Here is a 22,678-nt window from a genome sequence, read left to right as displayed (position 1 = left end):
AAGTATGTATTAAAAACAGCTGTCATTTAGATGAAGCAAATACATTTCACCGAAAATATCAAAAATCCTTTAATTAATGGGTCTGTCCACAGATAGGTCTCTTATCCTATGTAGTCCACAAACACACTTCAAGATTCTGCTGCAAATATCCAGTGTAATTTTAACTAGTGTACACCATTATACTGTCACTGTATTACAAGTTTTGAAACTATATATAGCCAAAAAATTTTTTTTAAAAAACCTCACAATAGATAGATAGATATAGATAATTAGTACTATAGTAAAATATTTATATCTCACCTTTCCTCCTGAGAGCTCAAGGCAGCTAGCAACAAATCACAGATTTTAGAATTAAAAGCATTATTATAATTTAAAACAATATCCTTTAAACATTAAACACAAAAACAAAAGATAACTACAGTCAAAACATTTTAAAATACTGGAGATATGACCAATTTCTAACAAACAAAGCAGAAGCTAAAACTGCCTCATGAGCCAGTTATAAAAATTGATGGTTATAAAGAGCAGGATAATTCCTTGATAGGTTACCCTAATTATATGATGATATTCACAACATCTGGTTAATCTAAACAGGGTCAGGCTTGGTTAGTACTTGGATGTACAGAAAATCCCAAAGGTGGGAAGTGAAAAAAAATAGAAAAAGACTAAGGAAAAAAAATAGGAAAAAACAAAGGAATAACCTCATGTTATGGACATGTCCATGATGTCACCAAGTATTGAGCTGAAGAACACCTCACCATTATCCACCATACTATATTGAAGAAGAGGATGTAGTTGGGTCTTCTATGATATCATTTTGGCTTTAGCATTTCATAGATCCTCCCCCCCCCACCGTGCATCTTTTTCATCTGATGTAGACAATATATCATCATTTTTGAGAATGAATGACAAATTTCTTCCAGTTACCTAGCTCACATAAACAATAGCAGTTGTCTTGAATAAATATTGCAACATTCATTCCAATAAGCGTGAAGGCCCCTTGACTTCTACTACATCCTCCAATTTCCAATGTAAGTAAGCACCATTTACTGTTCAAACATCTAAACTCTTAACAGAAACATGGTATAAAAACTGAATGAATGAAATACTAGTGTATACATAACTAATAAACCTAACATAATAATATAAGCTAACATATTCTTCTGCTTTTCTTTCACAATAAACATTGCCTCTCCCCAACATACTGTTTTTATCTCATTGGTTTCCCTGCTTTCTGTTGTGCTAAGCATGGAAAAAACAATTCAGACCAGTCAATCTATTTTTATTCCATCTCAGTTAATTAAGCAGCAGAGCCTATTAACAACTTGCTATACTAGTAATGCAGATTCTAGAACGGTTTGTGGCAAACTGTACTTCACCTCCCTTAGGTGTGTTATATATCATTTCTTATAAAAAGGCATTTGATTTTTTTATAAGGATATAAGCATGTGTCTTCACTTTCCTTCAATACAATCCAATATTACTGATGGAATTTTTACCTGGAATTCTAAATCATAAGTGTGATATATAGTACAGGTGAGATGACTCAGATAAAAATCAGTCAAGATATCCTTCAAAAATACAAGAATAAGGACTGCCCTAATGGAGTTTATAGTCCACGCAAATGTTTTAGATTCATTCCCCAGAGTCTCCAAGAACTGCCAATAAACTTCCTGCCTAAAATCCTGGCCTGTAGACCAACTTCTTCAGCCTAAAGATCATGCTGACTGGAAATAATGCAAGAAGATAAATTTATATTTAATTAATTGATTAATTTATTATCTGATTAACTTGATGAATTTATTATCTGACTCTATACACTCATGTAGAGTTTTCTTAGAAATGCCAAAACAGCCAGGAGTCCATGTGGGCTAGTGTCTCTAAATATCACTCATCAGAAAGCAGAACCTTTCATATCCAGAAGCCACTGGAAATAACATCAGAGACACTGCACAGTACCACCCCTGAATTAGTGAATAGGGTCCAAGAAAAATAATTGATTTAAACAAATCCCAAGATAACTCCATTTTATAATTGCGTGGCATTGCAATTATGACTTTTTTGTAGTATGCAGAATTTTACATTGATTCTGCAGAACTCAGTTGCAACCACATACAGCATTTCAATATCTTAAAGGGGCAATGGTCAATATTTTTTTAATCAATTCAATCGTGTCCAATTCTTGGAGACTACCTAAACAAATCCCTGCAATTTTCTTGGCAAGGTTTTTCAGAAGTGGTTTGCCATTGCCTCCTTCCTAGGGCTGAGAGAGAGTGGCCCAAGGTCACCCAGCTGGCTTTGTGCCTAGGCAGGAGTAGAACTCATGGTCTCCCAGTTTCTAGCCTGATGCCTTAACCACTACACCAGACTGGCTCTCCAATGGTCAATATACCGGCATGTAAGTAGAGTGCAGTATGGGTATTGAAGTTCTCTATCCAGAGCTAGCCAACAGCTATAGTACAAATTCTCCAAATACTCCTGTTAATTTTCCTCTAAGGCAACTGAGAATGAATCCAATAAAAGAAACATACAGATTTTCCAAATAAACAGAAGACCTTAAAGGTTATTAAATAGTCAAAGGACTTTAATATTTAATAATTATTCTTTCAGTCTATATTCTTTCTGTCCATATGACAGTGAAGGCAACTAATAATTTAAAATACAATACAAACAATTAAAAACCAAATAAAAATAAAGTTATTGCTACAGTTATCAATACTATCCAAATGTACTGAGATTTCTTGTTATTGAATAGAGAAGACTGAATAATGAAAAGCACTTATTGCCTAAACCCTCCAACTGTGTAGCATCTGCCTGCATGATCCTAGTGACAACAGCACAGACATGTAGGTAATGTATGCATAGTAAAAAAACCAATATTACAAAATGTGTGTTGTGACACCATGATGCGAGCTCCACCCTTTCATACCTGTGTTGTGATGTTACACAGAAGTATGCAAAGGGCAGTCTTGCTTCCTCCACCTACCTGCGGGTGCCTATAGCTGTGTGTAGTGATGGCAGAAATAAAGTACAGTGGTACCTCAGGTCACGAACGCTTCTGTTCACGACCAATTCGGGTCACGAACAGCTCCATTCGCAAAATTTTGCTTCTGTTCGCGAACGCCGGATCGGGTGACGAACAGGATCCGCGGCCATTTTCCCTCCCGTGACACGTGGTCGTGGCTTCCTGTAGGGAAGGGGACTCTCCCTCCAAGCAATAACCGCCTCCCCACCCGCCTTCCTGTCCTCCACGCCAGAAGTCGCGTCGAGCAAGGTTAGCATTCTCTCTTTTCATACTGTATTTTGTTTCATATTTTTGCAGTTTTAAAAAAAAAAATACATATGGTTCAGAACGAATTAACCGTAATTACATTGAACCTTATGGGAAAATTTGATTCGGGACACGACCAAAATCGGGTTGCGACCAAATTCGGAGGGGTCAGAACGGATTAACCGTATTTACATTGAACCTTATGGGAAAATTTGATTCGGGTCGCGACCAGAGTCACGGAACAAATTAAGTTCGTGAACCAAGGTACCACTGTACTCTCAACACTTGTACATACAGTTAGTAAGATCCAAACTGGCTGTTAATTTCCCTTTACACAGTTCCCAGTTTAGGAAAATTAAACGGGAATTATAGTGATTCAGTAATTATGCTGACCTCATGGAGTTGGTAGAGTTTACACTGTTCTGATTACTAAATATATCACTATTTCATGATATTGATTTACAGGAAAAATAAACATTGGTCTTTCCAAGTTGCTTTCTATCTTTTGAAACTCACTACTAAGCCCACAGAATGTATTTACTATTGTTCATCTAAATGTTTATTGCCAGTCTTATAATACATTTTACAACTGAATCATAACAACAGAACTGGGTTTTGCTTAAAAGCTATATATTAATACTAACTGGCCCCTTTAAGCTATACTGCTTCATAGTCTTCTGGCAAATTATCTTCAGACCTCCTAGTTTATGTCAGTCTAGCTGTTATCAAGCACTCTTAGAAATGGCTTCTAAAGCTGTGCATGTTTTGAAAATGATTTGGAAGAAGTGTTTTGGACCTCACATAAGCACATTAGTCTGCTACTAAGTTAAGTAAGTGCCCTTTTCAGCCTGAACAAAAGATGTCACTGCTTGAAGAGCTGCATAAGCCTTAATGAGCCACTTCTTGGCTGAAAAAGTTGGGCTGCTTTAACAAGTAGAAAAGAGGTGCTATGCTTGCATGAGGTCAAAAAGGTTTCTTCCAGATCTTTTTCAAATCATTTTAAGTCTGGCTCTCAAGTCTAGTTGCTGAAGATCATAAGCAAAAGGGTATTATTGCAAGGACATCCTATTTGTGGGCTTTCCAGAACCATTCATTTTCCACTATGAGACCAGGGACACCTTTGGTACAGCCAGTGGGTTCTTCTTTTATTTTTAATCATTCAGAACTATTCTGATGAAATAAATATTTTCTTTTCTGGAACAACATGTCTTTTCTAAGTTTGCTGTCATCAAAGATTTTATACAAAAGCAATTAATATGACTTTTCCAAATGCTGCACAGATAATTCTGAAACAAAGTAGGAGGAACATACCATACCTGTAAGTTATTTTTTCTTCAGTAGCAGGTTCATCTTTTTCCCAAATCAAAGCTACTTTGTCTGGTGTATGTTGCGCGTGCCGATCCAAACAGTTAACTGCACAGAAACAAATTGTGAAAAAAGCAAAGCGTGTAGCTTGTTACTGATTGAAAGGGCTTCCCATCCTGAGCTATTTACAAAAAAATCCTCAGATGCAAAAAAGTCAAGGACACCTACTGCAAGCCAATCAAGACAGAAGTGGCAACCATGGGTACTAACCCAGAACTATTAAGGGGCACAGGGGAGAAATGTATATTTTGATCACCACTACAAAATAGAGGAGAATGTGTGTTTTAATCTATATTGCATGAACTGGAGATGTTTTGCATCTGAATATGCATTGAACCTGCATGGATTATACATTTCCAATCTAATACAACGTGATCACTGAACAGAAGGCTACTTCTACATGCAGATCTCCAACTGTGTCAGAATGATAGTTACTTTTTGGCCAAATTTACACAACATGCTAAACCCTAAACCTAGACCAACAAAACACAATTGCTGTGTTCCTGTAGCATGCTATGCCCATCTATATTAACTATATTACAGCTTAATGTAATGACCTAATTTACACAGCAGGCTAAGACAATGGCTGGGTTCCCACAACAAACTTACCCAGTCCTATTTTACCCTAGTCTAGTACACTGTGTGAACCCAGCCATAACAGTATTTTATAAGTTCCACCTGCCTGATGAGTTTAATACAGTTACATTACTGATCAAAGTATGGGCAGATATGCAACCATGGGCCTTACTACATTTTAAAGTAGGCCATAATGCCAGAGTCTTCCTAAACTTTTTTTTAATAACCTGCCTCCCAGTCATATAGGCTTTTTGACCAGATGAGGTGCAGCAGCTCCCCAAATCTACAGTGCCGGTGCACACGCAGCAACCCATCTCCTAGCAAAGTTAAAAGGCAGGAAAGAAGAGATGAATGGCCAGAGCTGTCAGCTCAATGCAAGGAAACAGAAACAATGGTAAAAAATGGGGTTAAAAGTTAATTATAATTTCATATTTCAAACAGTCTTGTTCCCCCTTAAGAAGTGATACAGAAAGATTGCCATTAAATAAAATTATGAGGACTGGGGAACAGACAAAGGGGCAGAACTACTGCTTCACTTTCTAGCCATACTGACCGCCATATCTCCTGCCCCAAAAGAAGAGGCTAGCAATGGCCAGTGGCACTGGAGGAAGAAGAAGTAGCAGGCCACATATGGCCAGAAGATGGGGAATGGAATGAAGGTCTCCCTCCTTTAAGTGTAAGAAGGAAGAGGTGACACTGAAGAGGTTTAGAGAGACAAAGAAGCAAGTCTTTAACAGATCGAGCAGCAAGCGGAGGCAGTGGTCAGGAAAGCTTAGCTCACCTTTGGCTGCATTGTTTATGGGTGCTTCTGGACTGAGAAGCCCTTATGACAACAATCCACACCTTCATCATCATGCAGTTACACAACTGTAACACACAAGTTAGGCTGCCTTTAAAGACAACTTGGAAAATCTGACTGGTCCAAAATGTAGCTAACAAGGTGAGTAGGTTTAGCAGCATAACACCCAATATTTCAGTTACTGTATTGGTTACCAAGAGGTTAAAGTGCTGGTGCTTGTGAGGCAATGGTTGTAAAAGAAAAAAACACTGTGTTGTTTCCGCTAAGTTCCCCCAAAAACTAAAAAAAAAAAGCCCTATAAAATGATTTTATAGTTTGTATCTGTAATGCCACCTAGACTCATTTGTATAATGAGATGGGCAGTGTATATAAATTTGAAAAATAAATAAATAAAAATAAACCCTTTCCAAGATCTGTGCTGCCTGAGTTAAGCTTCCTGAAGTTCAAGTTCAAAGCAACTGCGATAGCAGGTTGCCCCCCCAATTTTAAAATACAACAATAATGTTACATAAAGAATTTACCCCATCTTAGCCTAATCTTGTTTAATCTTAGCCTAAACGCCTTGTTACCAACATTTGCTGTACTCCGTGAGTCAACATAAGCCTATGTAAATAACTGTCCCATTCATTCTATCGCATTAATGTTTTCAATATTTCAGAAGTGATTACTATAAAACAGCCTTGCATTGTATTTCAATTTAATTCCAAACGTGCAATCTGTACAAATACTCAGCTAATAAATAGCAGAATACTTCTACCTGATTCAGTTACTATATGTTTTAGCTGATTGAAGATTTCTTTCTGTAACACTACTTACATTTATGTTGCTTTACAAATAACAGGTCTGACAGGACCTTAACTAAAGATTAAGTTGAGCTAATGAGTACATTGGCTTGTCAATGTAGTTTTTCTTGGCAATAACACTGAAGGGATTTGTTACTGCCTTCTTCCGTGATATTTTCTTACTTCCTCAATCTAGCCTAGAGTTGTACAATTTCACAATGGTATTCCATCTAAATATTAGACATGACCCTACACCATCTATAAAATGGAAACAGGAATACAAGGGAGAAAAACAGGAGCAAATAGAGGAACAATTTACATACACTTTGGTTCAGTTTATTGTAAGATCCTAGGGTCAGCAGTCCTCATAGAAAAAAAGAATCAACCATCTTGACAAGATAGATCAGGAGTGCACTGCTTCAGCCTGTTGCACCTGCCTACCACTGATTATTCTACAACAGTATTTCTTGAACTATGTTTTATGGAATACCAATGTTTTCTGAAAGACTTGGAGATGTCCCAAGATCCAAGAAAAGATTTGTGTGTGTGTATTGGACCCATTTAATTACACTAGCCAAACAAATGTCCTATTCATTAATGAAGAAAAGGTGCTGGGAGAATTCTTCTTAGACATCACAATGATATTGTTGGGAAAAAAATGCATCACTAGACTTTGGATAAAAGTTCATAGTGAATATTACCTTTTAGATTAAAAGGCACTAAAGGTCTTACTACCTTTTATTTCCATATATCTTTGTGGAAGTGAATGTTCAGCACTCACTACCATCAAGATCAAATATTAAAATGTGGTGAATGTTAGGCTCATTCTAAAATTTATTTCTTATTTTTTTAACAAAAGTAAATTCTGGTGGTCTTGGTAAGTTTAAGAAACATTGCTTTGGAGAGATTTACTGCACCTTTGACAGATCTTTGGACCTAGAAAGACTCAAATCTGACTCAGCATTTTCCAGGAAGAACTTCATGCCGGATTGTAATAGCCTGTAACAGAGTGTGTTCTAGAGCTGTAGCATAAAAGGAACATTGTTTTGGCAGCATACCCACCATTAAGGGCTTGACATTGGGTGGGGATTTTGGCAGAATGTTAGGAAAAAACATCTCTTGAGGGAAAAATGAGATAAAGGCCATAAACAAAGAACTTGTGAGAGAGAAAAGAGAAAGTCAGTGTTGTTTTCTGGTTTTAAAAAGGCTGTGTGGCCATATTATATATCTTTATCAGTGGAATCCTTGGTGCTCTCTGAGCTCGGTTGTTTGCTTGCAGACATTACATTCCCCAACTAGGTATCATCGTCAGTGCTTGTGAGATACCACTGATGACGTTACCTAGTTGGGTAATGAAACATCTGCAAGCAAACAACCAAGCTCAGAGAGCACCATGGGCTCCACAGTTCAACCCCGAGCTACATATATTCTCCTCTATTGGAACATCTTTATCAGCTATCAGAGCCCCAAGCTTATTGTCTGATAATGGAAGATAAGCCTTTTGAACAGGGATAGAGAGGTGGAGAGGTGGGGTAGGGGAGACAACTGAATTTTTATAGGGGAATGCATGTTGGTTTCTTCCAAATCAAATCTGAGATACTTTGCAACACTCCTTTTGAGAGAAGGCCTGCTGTTGGATCAGTGAAAGGGAAGACAATTACTTGAAGCAGGATAACCAGCCTGCCCTGCCTTACATATTAAAGATGTGGCAGAACAAGGCTCACTTCAGTTCCTGCCCAACATAAAGCAATTAACAGGAAGGTGGGAAGGTAAAATTGCAGTTATGTATCATAAATCAATCTCCCTGAGTAGGTACTTGATCCCAGGCTGGCTGGGTTCACACATCATATTATGCTTTAGTTAGCTAACACATAGATTAATGAGCCACAGTAACAGGGTTTACCCACTGCCCTAAACCATAATTTACAAATTACAATGGCTGCTATCCTTCAATATGCTATTCCAAAAAGAAACCATATTGTGGTTTATTACAAATCAGGTCACTATCTTCCAATTGTAAACACATCTGTTCTCCCAGGCATAGAGGTTGGAAAGTTAGATGAGCCTCTAAATTATTACTGTTGATGGTTATTTTTGACTGCTATTTTTATATTTTTGTGTATTTTACTATTATTATTATATTGATGTTCCTATCTCTGTTTGTCACCCAGAATTGCTTGTATAATGGGTGGCCATATAAACTGAATTTAATACATTCCATAAATTCATGCCCTAAAGAATTTATTTACAGGGACCTTACAGTCACCAAGGATCCAAAACATAAGACCACTGCTGGAAAATACCAGTGAATACCATGAATAAATATTTCATTCTACTGTATGGATGCATAGTCTTTGGGGTACAACTAACATATACTTGGAATGAAAGACTAAACGCTAGTCAATGATCAAACTGAAATGGCTTTAATGTAGTGTCTTTATTATGAATAAGCTATCCATTTGTAGCAATTTAAGGCACCTGTCTTGTAGAATATTAACTTGTAAAATGCAGCAGATGAAGACAACTACATGGTATTTCTGGAAACATAAACTGTGGTTTCACTCAGTTTTTTCAGCATATGCCAACTGCAATAACAAAATCTGAACACAGCCATGTCATAGGTAATTGTAAATATAAACCCATTTCCTTAATGATTTGGATACACCAGCTCTTGATCTGTTATTTGCTTTATAACGCTGTCTTACCTCAATTTACACTAGAAAAATCAAATCTGGAATCCTAAGCATCATTATTAGGGAATAAGTTGTATTGAGTTCTGTGAGATTTACTTCTGAGTAAATATAGGTTTTGCATTGTAGGAGAAAGAGCCCTGAGGTGTTTGCTTTTTTTTTTTTAATGAATTGAACCTAATCATAAGTATAAATCAGTTCACTGTACAGTATTTAAGTTATCAGGAAATGGGAGAGGATCTTTCTAATAGATTTTTGGTGGAGAAAAAACTTTAAAAAAAAATCTGGAGAGTACAAACACTTTAAAAAACTACAGTCCCTAAATGACTGTAGTCTACACTTTTGCCGAATACTACTAACATCACAGACATTTCATTGGCCAGGTTACCATGCTATTTTAGTTGTGGTTGTAAAAGTTTAACCTAGACCTAAGGGCACCAGTTACCCGGTTACATCTTCCCGTCCCATCAGGTCCGGCAGGAGAGGGAAGTTGCAGATGCCGTTGGCTAGGGAATGTCGTCAGTTGTGACCTAAGAAGACTTTTCTGCCGTAGCCCCTGCCCTGTAGAACATCACTCACCCCGAAGTGAGGTTGGTCCCAACTCTGTTGGCCTTCAGGAAGGCTCTTAAAACATGGCTTTGTCAACTAGCTTGGGGATCTCGTGGTAGAGTGGAGTCTATTAGATAATTATATGACAGTTAATGGAATGCACCCTCGATATGTTTTCCTGCCATTTTGGGGTTTTTTTGTTGTTTTTATCTTGTTTTTATTTTAATTTAAATTGATTGTTTTAACAGTTTTATATGCTTTTGATTGTTATTATGTACACTGCCCAGAATCACTATGTGAGATGGGCGGCTATACAAATGTGATTAAATAAAAAAAAAAAAAATTCATATCACTGATATAATAATCCATTATGAATTTAAAATATTATATCTTTACTATTGCTGATGACATTTTGATCAATTGATTAACTATTGTGATGGACTGGAATGGAGGAAGGGGGGTGAAAATGGTGCTCTCGTCTCCAGAGCAACGCTCTAGAGATAAGCGGAGAAAGCTGGCGCATCCCTAAATATTCCAGAAGATAGCAGAGAGTGGTGCCTGGGAACTACTGGTCAGTCTGAAAAGATTGATGTCGATTCCTAGCCCAAGGAACTCCTGGAGACCGTGTAGGTTCAATCAGCAAGGTTTATTAGCTAGTGCTTATTTACAGAATCTTTTCAGACTGACCAGTAGTTCCCAGGCACAACTCTCTACTATCTTCTGAAATGTTTAGGGATGCGCCAGCTTTCTCTGCTTTCACCCCCCTTCCTCCATTCCAGTCCATCACAACTATATCCACCAATAATCTGGAGCTAAGGCGTGATGAAAGCTATCTACAAAGCAAGAATCTTAGTCCCCAAATTCTAGAAGCGTGCAGATTCCTTTTATAGCACCAAAATACACTCCCAGAGCATCTGCTGAGAAGCAGTTTAATCTATTATTGCTGTTTGTATTACTGTTAACCATCAGCACTGGCAGATGCCTTTGAGCATGGAAACCCTGACAAAAGTGGCCTGAAAGCAGTGGCACAGGTAGGCTGCTTCAAGTTGAACACCGTAGAAACCAATTCTTTACCAAAATCAGTGAGTTTTATCCAGAGTTCAGAACTGCCACCTCTGTACCTTTGAATAACACTATATGTGAAAATTGGAGAGAGATTCATCAAGTATTTTTTTCACATATTTATTTTGCATTTGGGCTGGTTATTCCAACCACTTTCAGTCTTCATGGGATTGTCTTACAAGCTATGTTAACAATAGAATACATACTTTTTATCATCTGGGCAGCTCTTTTTCACTGTACTCTAATTAGGGTGATCTGAGATACAGCATTCTTCGTTGTCAATCTTCTGTATGTTATACTGTATATTTGCTGAACAAGATAAAGCCACCATTAAACTAACAATGGAGTGTCTAAGGATGTTCTTTATTAATCCCATTTGTAGGCTGCTCATTCAAAGCAACTCTGAGGGGTAGTCCTTTAAAAGGATTGTGTTCCTAGGCTTCGCTTCTATCAAATCTAAATGGGCTGGTTTAAACAATCTATTAGCAAATGTAATTGTTACAGAATGTGGTATTGTGTGTTCAATTTTTTTGTTTTCATTTACTTTAGCAAAATCCTATTTCATTTTTGGCATGTTATCCTATTATTATTATTATTACTATTATTACTATTACTACTACTGTTATTTGACAATTTCCAGAGCATAGCTCTGTCATTCTATGAGTCCAACATTGTTATGGCAAAAAGGAGAGTAATGTTATAGCTTCACATAAGAGGAAAGCTCTGCATAGTCTAAAATATTAAATGGCCATAGACCACTGTGAAACAGTATTGCCATGATGCAAAGTCTATATGACCACACCTTCCAGCCATGACCCATAAAAAGACCACGTTGACTGCTGCTAGTTTCTGTATGATAAACAAAGTGGGTAAGAAAACTGTATCCTGGAAGCACCATGAGTTAAACAGTAGAACTGTATTTCCTATATTAGGAGAAACCTATAAGATCAGCTTAAATATAGAATATTTACATATGTACCCAATCCTGAGGGCATCTATGAAAATTCAGTTCAGACAGCTTTGGTTACCTGAGGTTCTCTGAAAAAAATCAGACCCCACTGCAATATATCCAACTAGACTACAGTGGAGCTATCCTCAAAATCATTTCAAAAGCTTCAGATTGTGAAGTATGAAACTGCCAGATTGCTTACAGGGGCTAGACAATTATATAACAGCTACACTCACAGCAAAGGCTTCCAGAGCCAATGTCAAATTTCATGTTGAGAAAAACTGCCTGCATTATAGGAATCTGCCTACGGTTCACCAATACAATCTGTTAGAATATCAGGCAAAAAATATTGCATAGGACTTTTTTTACCCTATTCTTGTGGAATACCCTTTTACAAGATGTTTTGTGTGTGTGTGTGTGTGTGTGTTGCCTCTCTACTTTTTAAACAGGCCTCAAAAACTAAATGTTTCAGTGCACTTTTAAATTAAAGGCCACATTTTGTAAGATGGGTGATCAAATAGATGTGACAGATAAATAAATAAAGGTTGCCAACTTTTATTACCAGTCAGAGCTTTTGCTAGCACATTCAATTATTAATGCTGCTGTTTTAATTAATATTTTGTATCTTATTACTTTGCAGTTTCAATTTGTAAAGCATGTTGAGGAGACTTCACCACAAGAGATATCATACAGCTACTTTAAATAAAAAATAAATCTACAAATACTGTACCAAAATTCATTTGTTATTTGTCCTACTAAGTTAAGCAATGGCAATTGTGATATCACAATTCTGCCAGAATAGCAAATCATCATGTAAAGTCACTTTACTCCTCAAAAAGACCTGCCTTCTTTCACTTCCTATTTTCTCAATAGTGTACAGCTTACAAATGCAAACCAAAGATATACAAAATGACTTCCAAATGTATGCTTAGATATCTTTAACAAAAATTCAATTATAAATTACTTTGTATATGCCATATACTTAAATGAGTGCAAGGGGGAACCTTTCTAAATTCTTGTTTATGACACGCTGTCATACAACTGTCATCGCATTGTCAATATCTAAATAAATAAGTCATAGGCGAATGCTGTGCTACTCAGCATAAGTAGCGCCACAAGCATTCTTGTAAAATTGAAATCTTAAGAAATCTGGGAGACATTGAAAGTCACTATGCTCATATACTGTAATAGCAGATTTCATGAGACAACAACTGAGACTGAAATTGAAATGCCTGGCCAGAAAAGTTCTTCAAAAGGAGGAACATACTGAACCCATGGAAAAAGTGATCTGTAGTCTTAATAAATTAAAACTGATGAAATGTCTTATCAATCAGTAGGCTTTAATCTTAAATATTTTAACTAGAGTTTCAGAGTTTCAAAATTAAAATTTTAGGAGTGTTTTAAAGTAGTATTTTAGTGCTTAAGTACTGTATTAATTAGGACTTCCTATAGGCAAAGTTCTTTACCAAATTAGATGAGCTGCTTTTTCAGATCTTAACACTACCTGCATTTTACTTTCCATTTACTTCTATGTGTCATTTTCTTACTGTTTCAGTAATAGCACTTTATTTTCTGTCATTTTACAGAAGGTCTTTTTGTGTTTTACTTGGGATCTATAATTTTAGTTGTAAAAGTGTATATTGTACTGGTAAGTGACACAATAAAGGCTATGCATTCATTCTCTTAACAGAGTGGGTTATTAATGACACGGACCATCACATTCTGCAGAGCATCCTAAGCAACAGCTGAAATGCTCTCTATGATAGAAGGTCATCTTCATAAAGTGCTTTTGAATGTTGCTATTACTTAATTCGTAACATTTTACCGACTGATTTATATCCTACCCTTCCTCATGCAATGTCCTACTGTATTGTACTTGCAAACAAAAGGATTTCCATGAACCAAAGCATTTAAATGTGTGAGGGCTTGAATCTCAACCCACCCAGCGAATCATGGTGGCTCCAGCGCCCAACAAGCAACGGGAAGGTAGTATTTAATGGAGCCCAGCTCAACCTATTGTAACCGACATCAGTTTTTCAGGTCGCAGTCTTGCTCTCCACAAGAGTCGAGCGTTTCGAGCCAAGACCGTTTGCACACAGAGCACCGCCTCGGCCGCAAAGCCTTGCGACTCCGAGTCAGGCCTTCTTAGGCTTTGCTGGTACCCCCGATCCGTTTGGGAGGGAGAGTCTGAGGAAACCTCGGTGCTGTCTCTGCGTTGTCCCCCTGCTCCACCGCACTATCGCTACGCCAATCCTCGGCTCAGTGAGTGCGGGATTCCGGATAACTTGGGTGCGACTTGCCTGCAGACCATTTGGGCGCGGCTTGCAAGCGCCCAGAGAGTGGAGCTCTCGCCGTGGCTTTCTCTTTCGAAACCTTGGAGACTAACCCGCCCGGAGAAGGAAGGGCCGAGGGGGTCGAGGCAACCTCGCTGCCGTCGCTGTCCCCTCCCCAGACAAGGAAAGGCGCCTCTTACCCGCCACGTTTAAGCGGCCGCCCAAGAACCAGCGGATCCGGCCCTGCGCGAAATCCCACTCGCAGTCGGTGTGGTGCGGGGTCTCCCACTGCAGCGTCTCCCGTGCCAGCGCCCCCCAGAAAGGGCCAGGCTCCCGGGCTGCCCACTCGCACAGCCGCCAGTAGTTTCCCTCCAAGAAAGGGGTGCGCGGCTCATCTCGCCCCCCGCGATCGCTGCCACGGCCGCTGCTGCTACGGCGGGCAAAAGAGAGAGGCGCCCAGGGGGCGCTCAGGCAGCTCTGCCGCCAGAGCCTCTGCCTGCCCGCGGCGCTCCGCAGGTGCCTCAAGGCGGCGATTGCCATGGGCGCTTGCCTCGTTAGTCCACCACCGAAGACCGCAGAGGGAAGGAGCCGAGGGCGGCTACAACGTCGGAAACCCCGCCGAGTGCCGCCGCCGCCTCCTCACCGGCGAAGAGCCGCGGGAGAAACGTCTTGGGAAATGCCCGCGCCGCACGGAGGCGCCTGTGCCGGGGGGCCCTCGCGCGCCGCCTCTGCAGCGCATCGCGTCTTTCCTCCTCGTATCTCCTCCCCCAGTGCCCGCCCGCGTTTGGAGGAGCTCGTCGCCGGAGTCTGCAGCTTTGGCAACGAGGAAGAAACTTCTGAGGAGCTGACGAAACCGCTGCACAAAGGCCTTAGAAGCACGGCGTGGGTGCAGCCATGAGCAACTGGGCTCTGGGCAGCCTGGCGCCCCACAACTCTGTAAGAGGACAAACCCCATCACTCTCAGTTAAGATGGGTCGAGGCAAACATCTCCATTAAGGAACTCCGACAGCATTAAATGGTGCCAAGTGCATGCTCATGACTGAGGTTTATAGAGCAATAGAACAGCGACACGGTGGAAATCGTGGGTTGGAGGGTAAATGGGGGGCTACCTGGGAAAAGCCCCCCCCCCCCCAGAGTGTTAGAAAATTACTGTGGGTAATTTTCCTGTTTATCTTGCACCCAACTTGTTCTGACCCCTGTATCCAGATCAGGGCAAGCACACACGTTACTAGGTATAGCTAGCCAAAATATAACTAATTTCAAAAAAATATTTAACTGGAAAAACGAGAACAAAGGGTGGGGGAGAGAGAACCATGAGGGTACAAGAATTTAGCTTATCTATATATCAAAAGAACACAGAACTTCCTAGAGCAGCTGGAAACAATGCTGTGGGTAATTAGCACAGAAGTCTCAAAGGGAGTGATATTTAGTTACTCAAGACTTAACCCGTTTATGTACATAACAGCAGCAGAATAGAGATGGAAAGTAGGACACCAGGTGATTCCTCTTCTGTTCTGCACCATGAAGGAAGCAATCTGGTGGATGGGGATAATGTATCCAATATTCCCCTTCTCATCAGTTTTGTACCCCAAACTGTATCATAACAGATTATATCACCGTGTGTTGTTCACACCTCTAGTCCCCATGTTTTTTTCAGCCTGAGGAAGTGACCCCTGTGCAATGGCTTGATAAGATATCTGCCATCATATCATCACTTAGACAATACTTCTGTTTTCCTTGCCTTTTTCTTGCATGTCCCTCACCTAGTGTAGCTTAATATCAATGTGTTTCAAATTGGGTCTGCACTGCTTTGTGTTTACAATTCTCATCTACCCGATGTTATCCTCAGATAATGTGGTTTCAGTTGGTTCTTTTATTTTGAAGGCTAATAGTAATTTGTGCAGCCATGTTAGTTCCCTAAGTGCTTGTTCTGCAGAACAGTACAGGTAGTCCTCGTTTACTGACTGCCTCATTCAGCAACCGTTCAAAGTGTACTTGAACAGCACTGAAATACGAAGTTTATGACCAGTCCTCAAACTTGCAGCCATCACAGCGTCACATGATCACTATTCAGACATTTCACAACCAGCACACATTTACATTGGTTGCAGCATCCCACTGTCATGTGATCACTGTTTGCGACCTTCACAGACAGCTTCTAACAAGCAAAGTCAATGAATGGGGAAGCTGGCAGGAAGTAGCAAGTCACAGTCACATGATGTTATGCTTAACAACCTGCAGTGATTCGCTTAATGACCGCAGTGGAACTGACATAAGTCCGGTGTGATCACGTGGCATTTCACTTAACAACCGTCTTGCTTAGCAATGGAATTGCTGGTCCCAACTGCGGTCGGTAAGTGAGGACTAACTGTATTCAGCCCTTGTAGATGACAGGATTACAATGCTTTGTTTCTCACTGCACTAGACTATGGGCGTGCTCCCATTAAAGAATAATGTATATATCCAGTGGTGGATTTCCTATCAGATTTATCTCCAGTCCAATCAGAATCTGTATATCCCATAACTTCTTGATCATTAGTTATAGGCAGTTTTAAATTAAAGTCCTAGTTCCTTCTAAGTATCTCCTTAATCTTTTTACTGCTGGCCAGTCAGCCTGTGTTGTCTTGCTGCCTTTCTACCTAGCAGTCCAACTGCATTAGCTACATCAGGTCTGCTTCACAGATAAAATGTATACAGTAGTAAATGTTCACAGCTATCCTGTGCTGCTCATTACTTGCCAAATTGCTTTGCTGTCCTTTCTTCAGGTATCCAACTTCCATGAGTGGACTTGACTCCTTTGCCTGAGACCTAGAAACTTTATTATGTCTCTTATCTTTTGTTTTTGTTTGAGCAAGTATCCCCCACTTTTGTCCTTTTTTTTTATTTTAGTTCTAAAATAGTGGCTAATATCTCCAGGATGTTTTACTTCCACTTCTTTTTTTAAATTATTTATCTCCAAACACTCTCTCTTGTCCTCTGCTCATAGAATTAGATCATCAAATGTACGGTGAATGTAGATGCACCTTCCATTTTTAACTCTTGAATACAAGCATGGATCACCTTCCCTTTTCACATCCCATGTTTTGCAGCATTTAATTTATCAGGCCATGCTTTGGCCACTTACTTTAGGCCATATATGGATTTTGGCAATTTACACACCAGTTTTTTTTCTCCTGGTTCTTCAGATCTGGTGGTTGACACATGTAAGTGTTTTCTTTCAGATTATCATGCAGAAAGGCTGTCTTAATTTATTTTATTTATTTATATTTATATATCAAATTTGTCACCGCCCATCTCATTAAAAAGCGACTCTGGGCAGTTTACAGAAGAGATAAAAATCAATTAAAATACAATATAAAACAATCTTAAATAATTAATAAATACATTCCAAGGGACGATGAAATTGGCAAACAGCTCGGGGAGCGTCATCAGGGCGCCAGCCACCCCCAGGATTGATTGCAACTCTTGTTGCCCCACGCAAGCTGACAGAGCCAGGTCTTAAGTCCTTTCCGGAAAACCCGGGGGGTAGGGGCCCGCTGCATCTCCGGGGGGAGAATATTCCAAAGGGCAGGGGCGACGGCACAGGATATCTAAGTGCTTCACATAGAGTTTTCTAAATGAGGCCATACTTAGTAGAATCCCAATGCTTGCGTACTTAATGCTGGTGCAAAAACTTTGTCATAATCCTCACCATGTTTTTGAGTGCAGACCCTTGCTACTAACTTAGTTTTATGAAGTTCCTTATGTCCATGAACTTCATGCTTTATTTTGAAAACCCACTGCCATGTTTTATTTTTGTGTAAGGATTCCGTTTCTTCCCATGCAGCTTCCATCCACTTCTGTGCCTCAGCTGCTGGTTGTCCCTGTGCTTATTTCCATGAATTAGAATCAGGCACGTCCTTTGCTCTGTGCAACACATTCTCTCAGGTGGGATTCCTTTTTTAGATCTTTGAGAGCTTCCTAATTTTGATTCTGTATGTCAACAGACTTCTGAATCTGATGCTATTTCAAATTTCTCAAACTCATTTTCAGTAACCTCTTCTGACTGTGCACCGTCATTATTATGGTTGGTTGCACAGTCAGCCAGATGATGATGATGATGATAAAACTAGGCTGGTTTGCACTAATATGTAAATATTGCAACTTACCTGGAGTTATCCTTTCTTCTCATAAAAATGAACAGGACTGCATATGTTTACTTTTGCAGTTTTTAAGTCCAAAACTTTATACCCTTTTGTTCCTATTTGATAACTCAGCATTATACCTAGTTGAGTTCTGCAGTTTAATTTTTCCTTCTTTTTCTTTAGGGATATATGCAAGCTTTGCATCCAAATAGTTTTTGGGATGACAAATTAGATTTTCTCCCATTCCATAAGTCACATGGGGCTTTATCTGCACCTTTTGTTGGTAAACAGTCTTGCAGACAAGTGGCTGTGTTGCTTCTCCTCAAAGGTTGTCTGGCAACCTTGCATCAAGCAAGAAGAATCTCATCATAAGTAGCAGGCTTTGATTCTTTTTCTCTGCAACCCCATTTTGCTCAGGGCTATTACTTATTTTTTTTAATGTTTTATACCTTTATTGTTCAAGTATTTTTCAAATTCCTGGTTGCAATATTCTTCCCTGTTATCAGACTTTAATCCCTTTATTTTTCTGTTGAACTTAGTTTCTACATGAGCACAGAATAATTTGAATTTCTCAAATACTTCACTCTTATTGATTAAGAGATAAGTGCAAATATACTTTGAGTGACAGTCTATGAATGTTACCAAGTAGTTTTTCCTGTCCTTTGTTTTAAGTGGCAAGGGACCACAAATGTTTCACCACAAATGAAAACACCAGTTCAAACGCATGGCTGGATTCTTTGAATTCTAGCACAGAAACATTATTTCTTTGACCTTTTGCCTTTAAATAACATCACATTTTGATTTTCTCTGTTTCTTGCAAGGTCAAGCATTCACTCCCTTTGTTAAGTCTTCATTTTTTTATTTTCTTAATGACAGATTCATCTCTGTGACCAAATCTTCAAATCTTGGATGGGGAAAACCGTCTCCAACTCAATCCTACCAAGACCGAGTGGCTGTGGGTGTTTGGGCCACCCAGATCTGAAGATATTCCATCTTTGACTTTGGATGGGGTAGCACTTCCCCCTTCAAGGTGGGTACATGATCTGTGGATCTTCCTGGACTTGCAGCCCCTGCTGGAAGAGCAATTGTCAGCTCAAGCCATGAAGGCCTTTGCACAGCTCCATTGGGTGCACCAGTTGTACCCTTTCGTAGGTCAGGGGGCCCTTCAGATAGTCATTCATGCCCTTGTCACCCTTGAGTCCTTCCCAAGGACCTGGGATAGCTTTACTTGGAACAGCTTATATCCTGCAACAGTATCTTTAACATCATCAAATAACAACATCTGCCTTTTGCAATTGACTGATGGTGATTTTGTCAATGCCCATGGTATTCATGTGGTGCTCATATGTTTTGGGATTGTACCCAAGGTGTCTATTACCATTGGTAGTATCTTTGCTTTCTTTTGCCACAGTTGTTCTACTTCTATTTGCAGGTCTTTATATTTTGTCATTTTCTCCAGTTCTTTCTCTTCTATTCTGCTTTCTCCGGGTATTGCAATGTCCACTATCCAGACTTTTTTGCCTTTCTTATCAACAATTGTTAAGTCTGGGGTATTATGTGGCAGGTGCTTGTCTGTTTAAAATCTAAAGTCCCAGAGTACTTTAGCTTCTTCGTTTTCTATTACTTGGTCTGTTTTGTGGTCCCACCAGTTCTTGCTTGTAGGCCAATGGTATTTCTTGCAGATATTCCAATGCACCATTGTTGCTACTTTGTCATGCTGTTGTTTGTAGTCTGTGCGATCTTGCAGCAGCTAACTAGGTGGTCCACTGTTTCTTCAGCTTCTTTGCAGAAGCTTATATTATTACTGTTGTTGTTGTTGTTGTTGTTATTAAAGGACCTAGCCTTTAGAATTTGGTTCAGAAATGCATTCATAATCACAAAATGGGTGTTAAATGATTTTGTCTACCGGGAAAAATAACTGGGTTACATTTTGAAGCAATTAAAACTTGCATATCTCTCTGAAAGCAGCCCATGAATATTACTATATCTTTCTTCTTCGGTTCGCAATAAAGATGAAACGTAGCAGCAGTCAAAAATAACTGAATACTGTAGTGCCCTCATCTGTTCATTACATTCATGACATATTTTAGAAGCACTGTTATCTGATGGGTTTCATGCAAAACACTGGGCTAAAATGTTATTAGCTAGTTTATGGCTCAATGTGTTAAATGATCCCTGCTACTTTCTGGTTTAGTGTGATGTGTGAATTCAAGCAATGTGGTTAATTCTGTTGGCCATTTTGACTCCTGTTGACTAAATGGACAGAAGCATGCAATTTTCTTGGCAACGGTACATAATGTTCTTCCAGGTTGTTTTGGTTTCCCAGTCTAACAGGGCTGGTATTCCTTGGCAATCTCCCATCCTTGGCAATCTCCCTCCCAGCAGGTCTGACCCTGCTTCCAGCTTCCAATCCAGAGAAGAACAGACAGCTTCTGAGTTGTTATGTTATGCAAATACAGCCTATATTTCTGACATTTTGTTCCCTTAAGACAAAGACCTAGGTTGATTGTAGATAAGGTAATAAGCATTTCTTTTATTTTAATAGATACACAAAACAGATAGAAATGATGTTAGATATATATAATTCTGACAAATAAACAAGGGATAAAAAATTTAAAAGCTTTTTTTTAAATCAAGGTTAGCTTTTTAAAAATGTTAGCCTTTAAAAATAACTTTAGCAAATGTTATGTTTTCGTATTAGAATTGTTCAGTATTATTTGTCAGCTGTTGGAGCTGGGCAGTGGTTTGGAATGGAAGGAGAAAAGATGCTTTGGAGCTGGCAGAAGCACTCACATAGAAATTATCTGCAGTTCCCTAAAGTAACTGTTTTTTTGTTTCCCAGGTACTGAGTGGCTGTTCCCTGTAGCTTCAATGCAGTCCTAGTAAAAGACACATTTGGTTTAAGGAGTCTCAGAATACAGCTGCGTGCATATCTCCACATGTTCTGAAGGACCTTTTGGTCTTCAAATTTGAAATGCTGAACAGCCTTACTATCAATTAAGCCCTTATGCAGCACCTTTTTGCTCATCCCTTACACTTTTTTTAAAGTTCTTCTGCACAGATCAGGGAAAAATAATTCATAGGTCATTACAAACTCTAAAATTGAACTAATTAAAATACACGTAGATTGCATTGACATAAATATAATAAATTATGTTACAGATGTTTCCATATGTTTGGCTTCATCTTTAATGTCTGTTCAAATATTTTATAGCGATTAATAGCTTCATACTGACTAATATTGAATAGTAAAGTGAAAAGGAAATGGAATTGACCTGGCACTGAAGTTCAGCTTTGAAGGGGAAAAAATGTCAGGTGCTTTAAGACAAAGGTGGCAATTGTCCAGCCCTGGGAAAATTTCAAAATCTCTCTGAAAGGGGTTAGTTCAGAGACACAGTAACAATTTGCCTGCTTAGGAGAGAAGATATATATATATAAAAAAAAAAAAAACAAGGTACTGTTTTTCCTTTGAAATTATCCCCTTTTTGTTTCACTCTGTTATCATATGGATCCTGGCAATTTGGAATGTGAAATTTATTGTTAGGCCCTATCAAAAGCTTGTGTGACCACTTTTACGGCAAATACAGTAATATATACATGCACTACCCTGAAAATATACTTAAAAATACAGTTCTTAATATATTTTGTAAAAGACACCTCATGTTATTTTTACTATAAGTCTCTTTATGTATTTATTGTAGAATTTTTAGGAAGCCAAATGGTTTACTAATTATCATGAATATTTTTTTAAATGCATTCAGTAACAAGTAGCCATTACAGACTTTTGAAACCATGGGCACCAACTCCTGTGTCTGGATTTTGTTGCCTGCACAGACAGCATTCAGCAAGTATTGCTTTGCCTATAGATGTAGACTTTGTATGGACAAGTGTAATGAAATATGGGACTCATTTATACAAATACAATCGGTTAAAAAAAGCATGATAATTCTATGAGTGTATTAGAAATAAATATATTTATACTTGCATAATATTTGCATTAGATAAGTATATATAGAATTGAAACTGTTTACTGTTATAACAATACATTATTCTTTGTTTCTGTTTCTTCTTTCACTTTTTTTAAAACACTTGTTATGTGTTTTTTTTCTTTTGACAATGTATGTATTTCTATCATGATTATTTTTGTGTTTTGTTCCTTTTTTCTTTTTCTGTTATTATGTCAAAAGCAATAAAAAATAAAGAAAGAAAGAATATGAGTATTGCTATGCTGTATACTC

General features: G+C 38.7%; 1 protein-coding gene and 1 long non-coding RNA gene across 4 annotated transcripts in view; one reads left to right on the top strand and one right to left on the bottom strand.

Moving 5' to 3' along the window:
• The window catches only part of ACSS1 (acyl-CoA synthetase short chain family member 1), a 46,385-nt gene extending 31,373 nt beyond the window's left edge, over positions 1 to 15,012 (bottom strand). The window contains exons 1-2 of one of the 3 annotated variants that reach the window (XM_007436188.4): positions 14,517 to 15,012; positions 4,588 to 4,684 (exon numbers count right to left, since the gene is read on the bottom strand). In XM_007436188.4, coding sequence (XP_007436250.1) covers positions 4,588 to 4,684; positions 14,517 to 14,856 — 437 coding nt within the window. In that variant the 5' untranslated portion in view covers positions 14,857 to 15,012. Of the gene's footprint in view, positions 1 to 4,587; positions 4,685 to 14,516 lie in introns of those variants that run through there. The other 2 variants (XM_088149052.1, XM_025171827.2) reach the window with 2 other exon arrangements.
• Positions 15,013 to 15,109: 97 nt separating this feature from the next.
• On the top strand, positions 15,110 to 22,639 carry LOC148217174 (uncharacterized). Its single transcript, XR_015797582.1, has 3 exons — positions 15,110 to 15,252; positions 18,143 to 18,243; positions 19,317 to 22,639. It is a non-coding gene; the product is annotated as an uncharacterized LOC148217174 (long non-coding RNA).
• The last annotated feature ends 39 nt before the right edge of the window (positions 22,640 to 22,678 follow it).

This window comes from Python bivittatus, unplaced genomic scaffold (genome assembly GCF_059951505.1).
Source record: "Python bivittatus isolate LINGU-HERP-01145 unplaced genomic scaffold, Pbiv_v1 ctg000020_np1212, whole genome shotgun sequence".
Taxonomy (NCBI): Eukaryota; Metazoa; Chordata; class Lepidosauria; order Squamata; family Pythonidae; genus Python; species Python bivittatus.
This window is presented reverse-complemented; position numbering and strand designations above follow the sequence as displayed.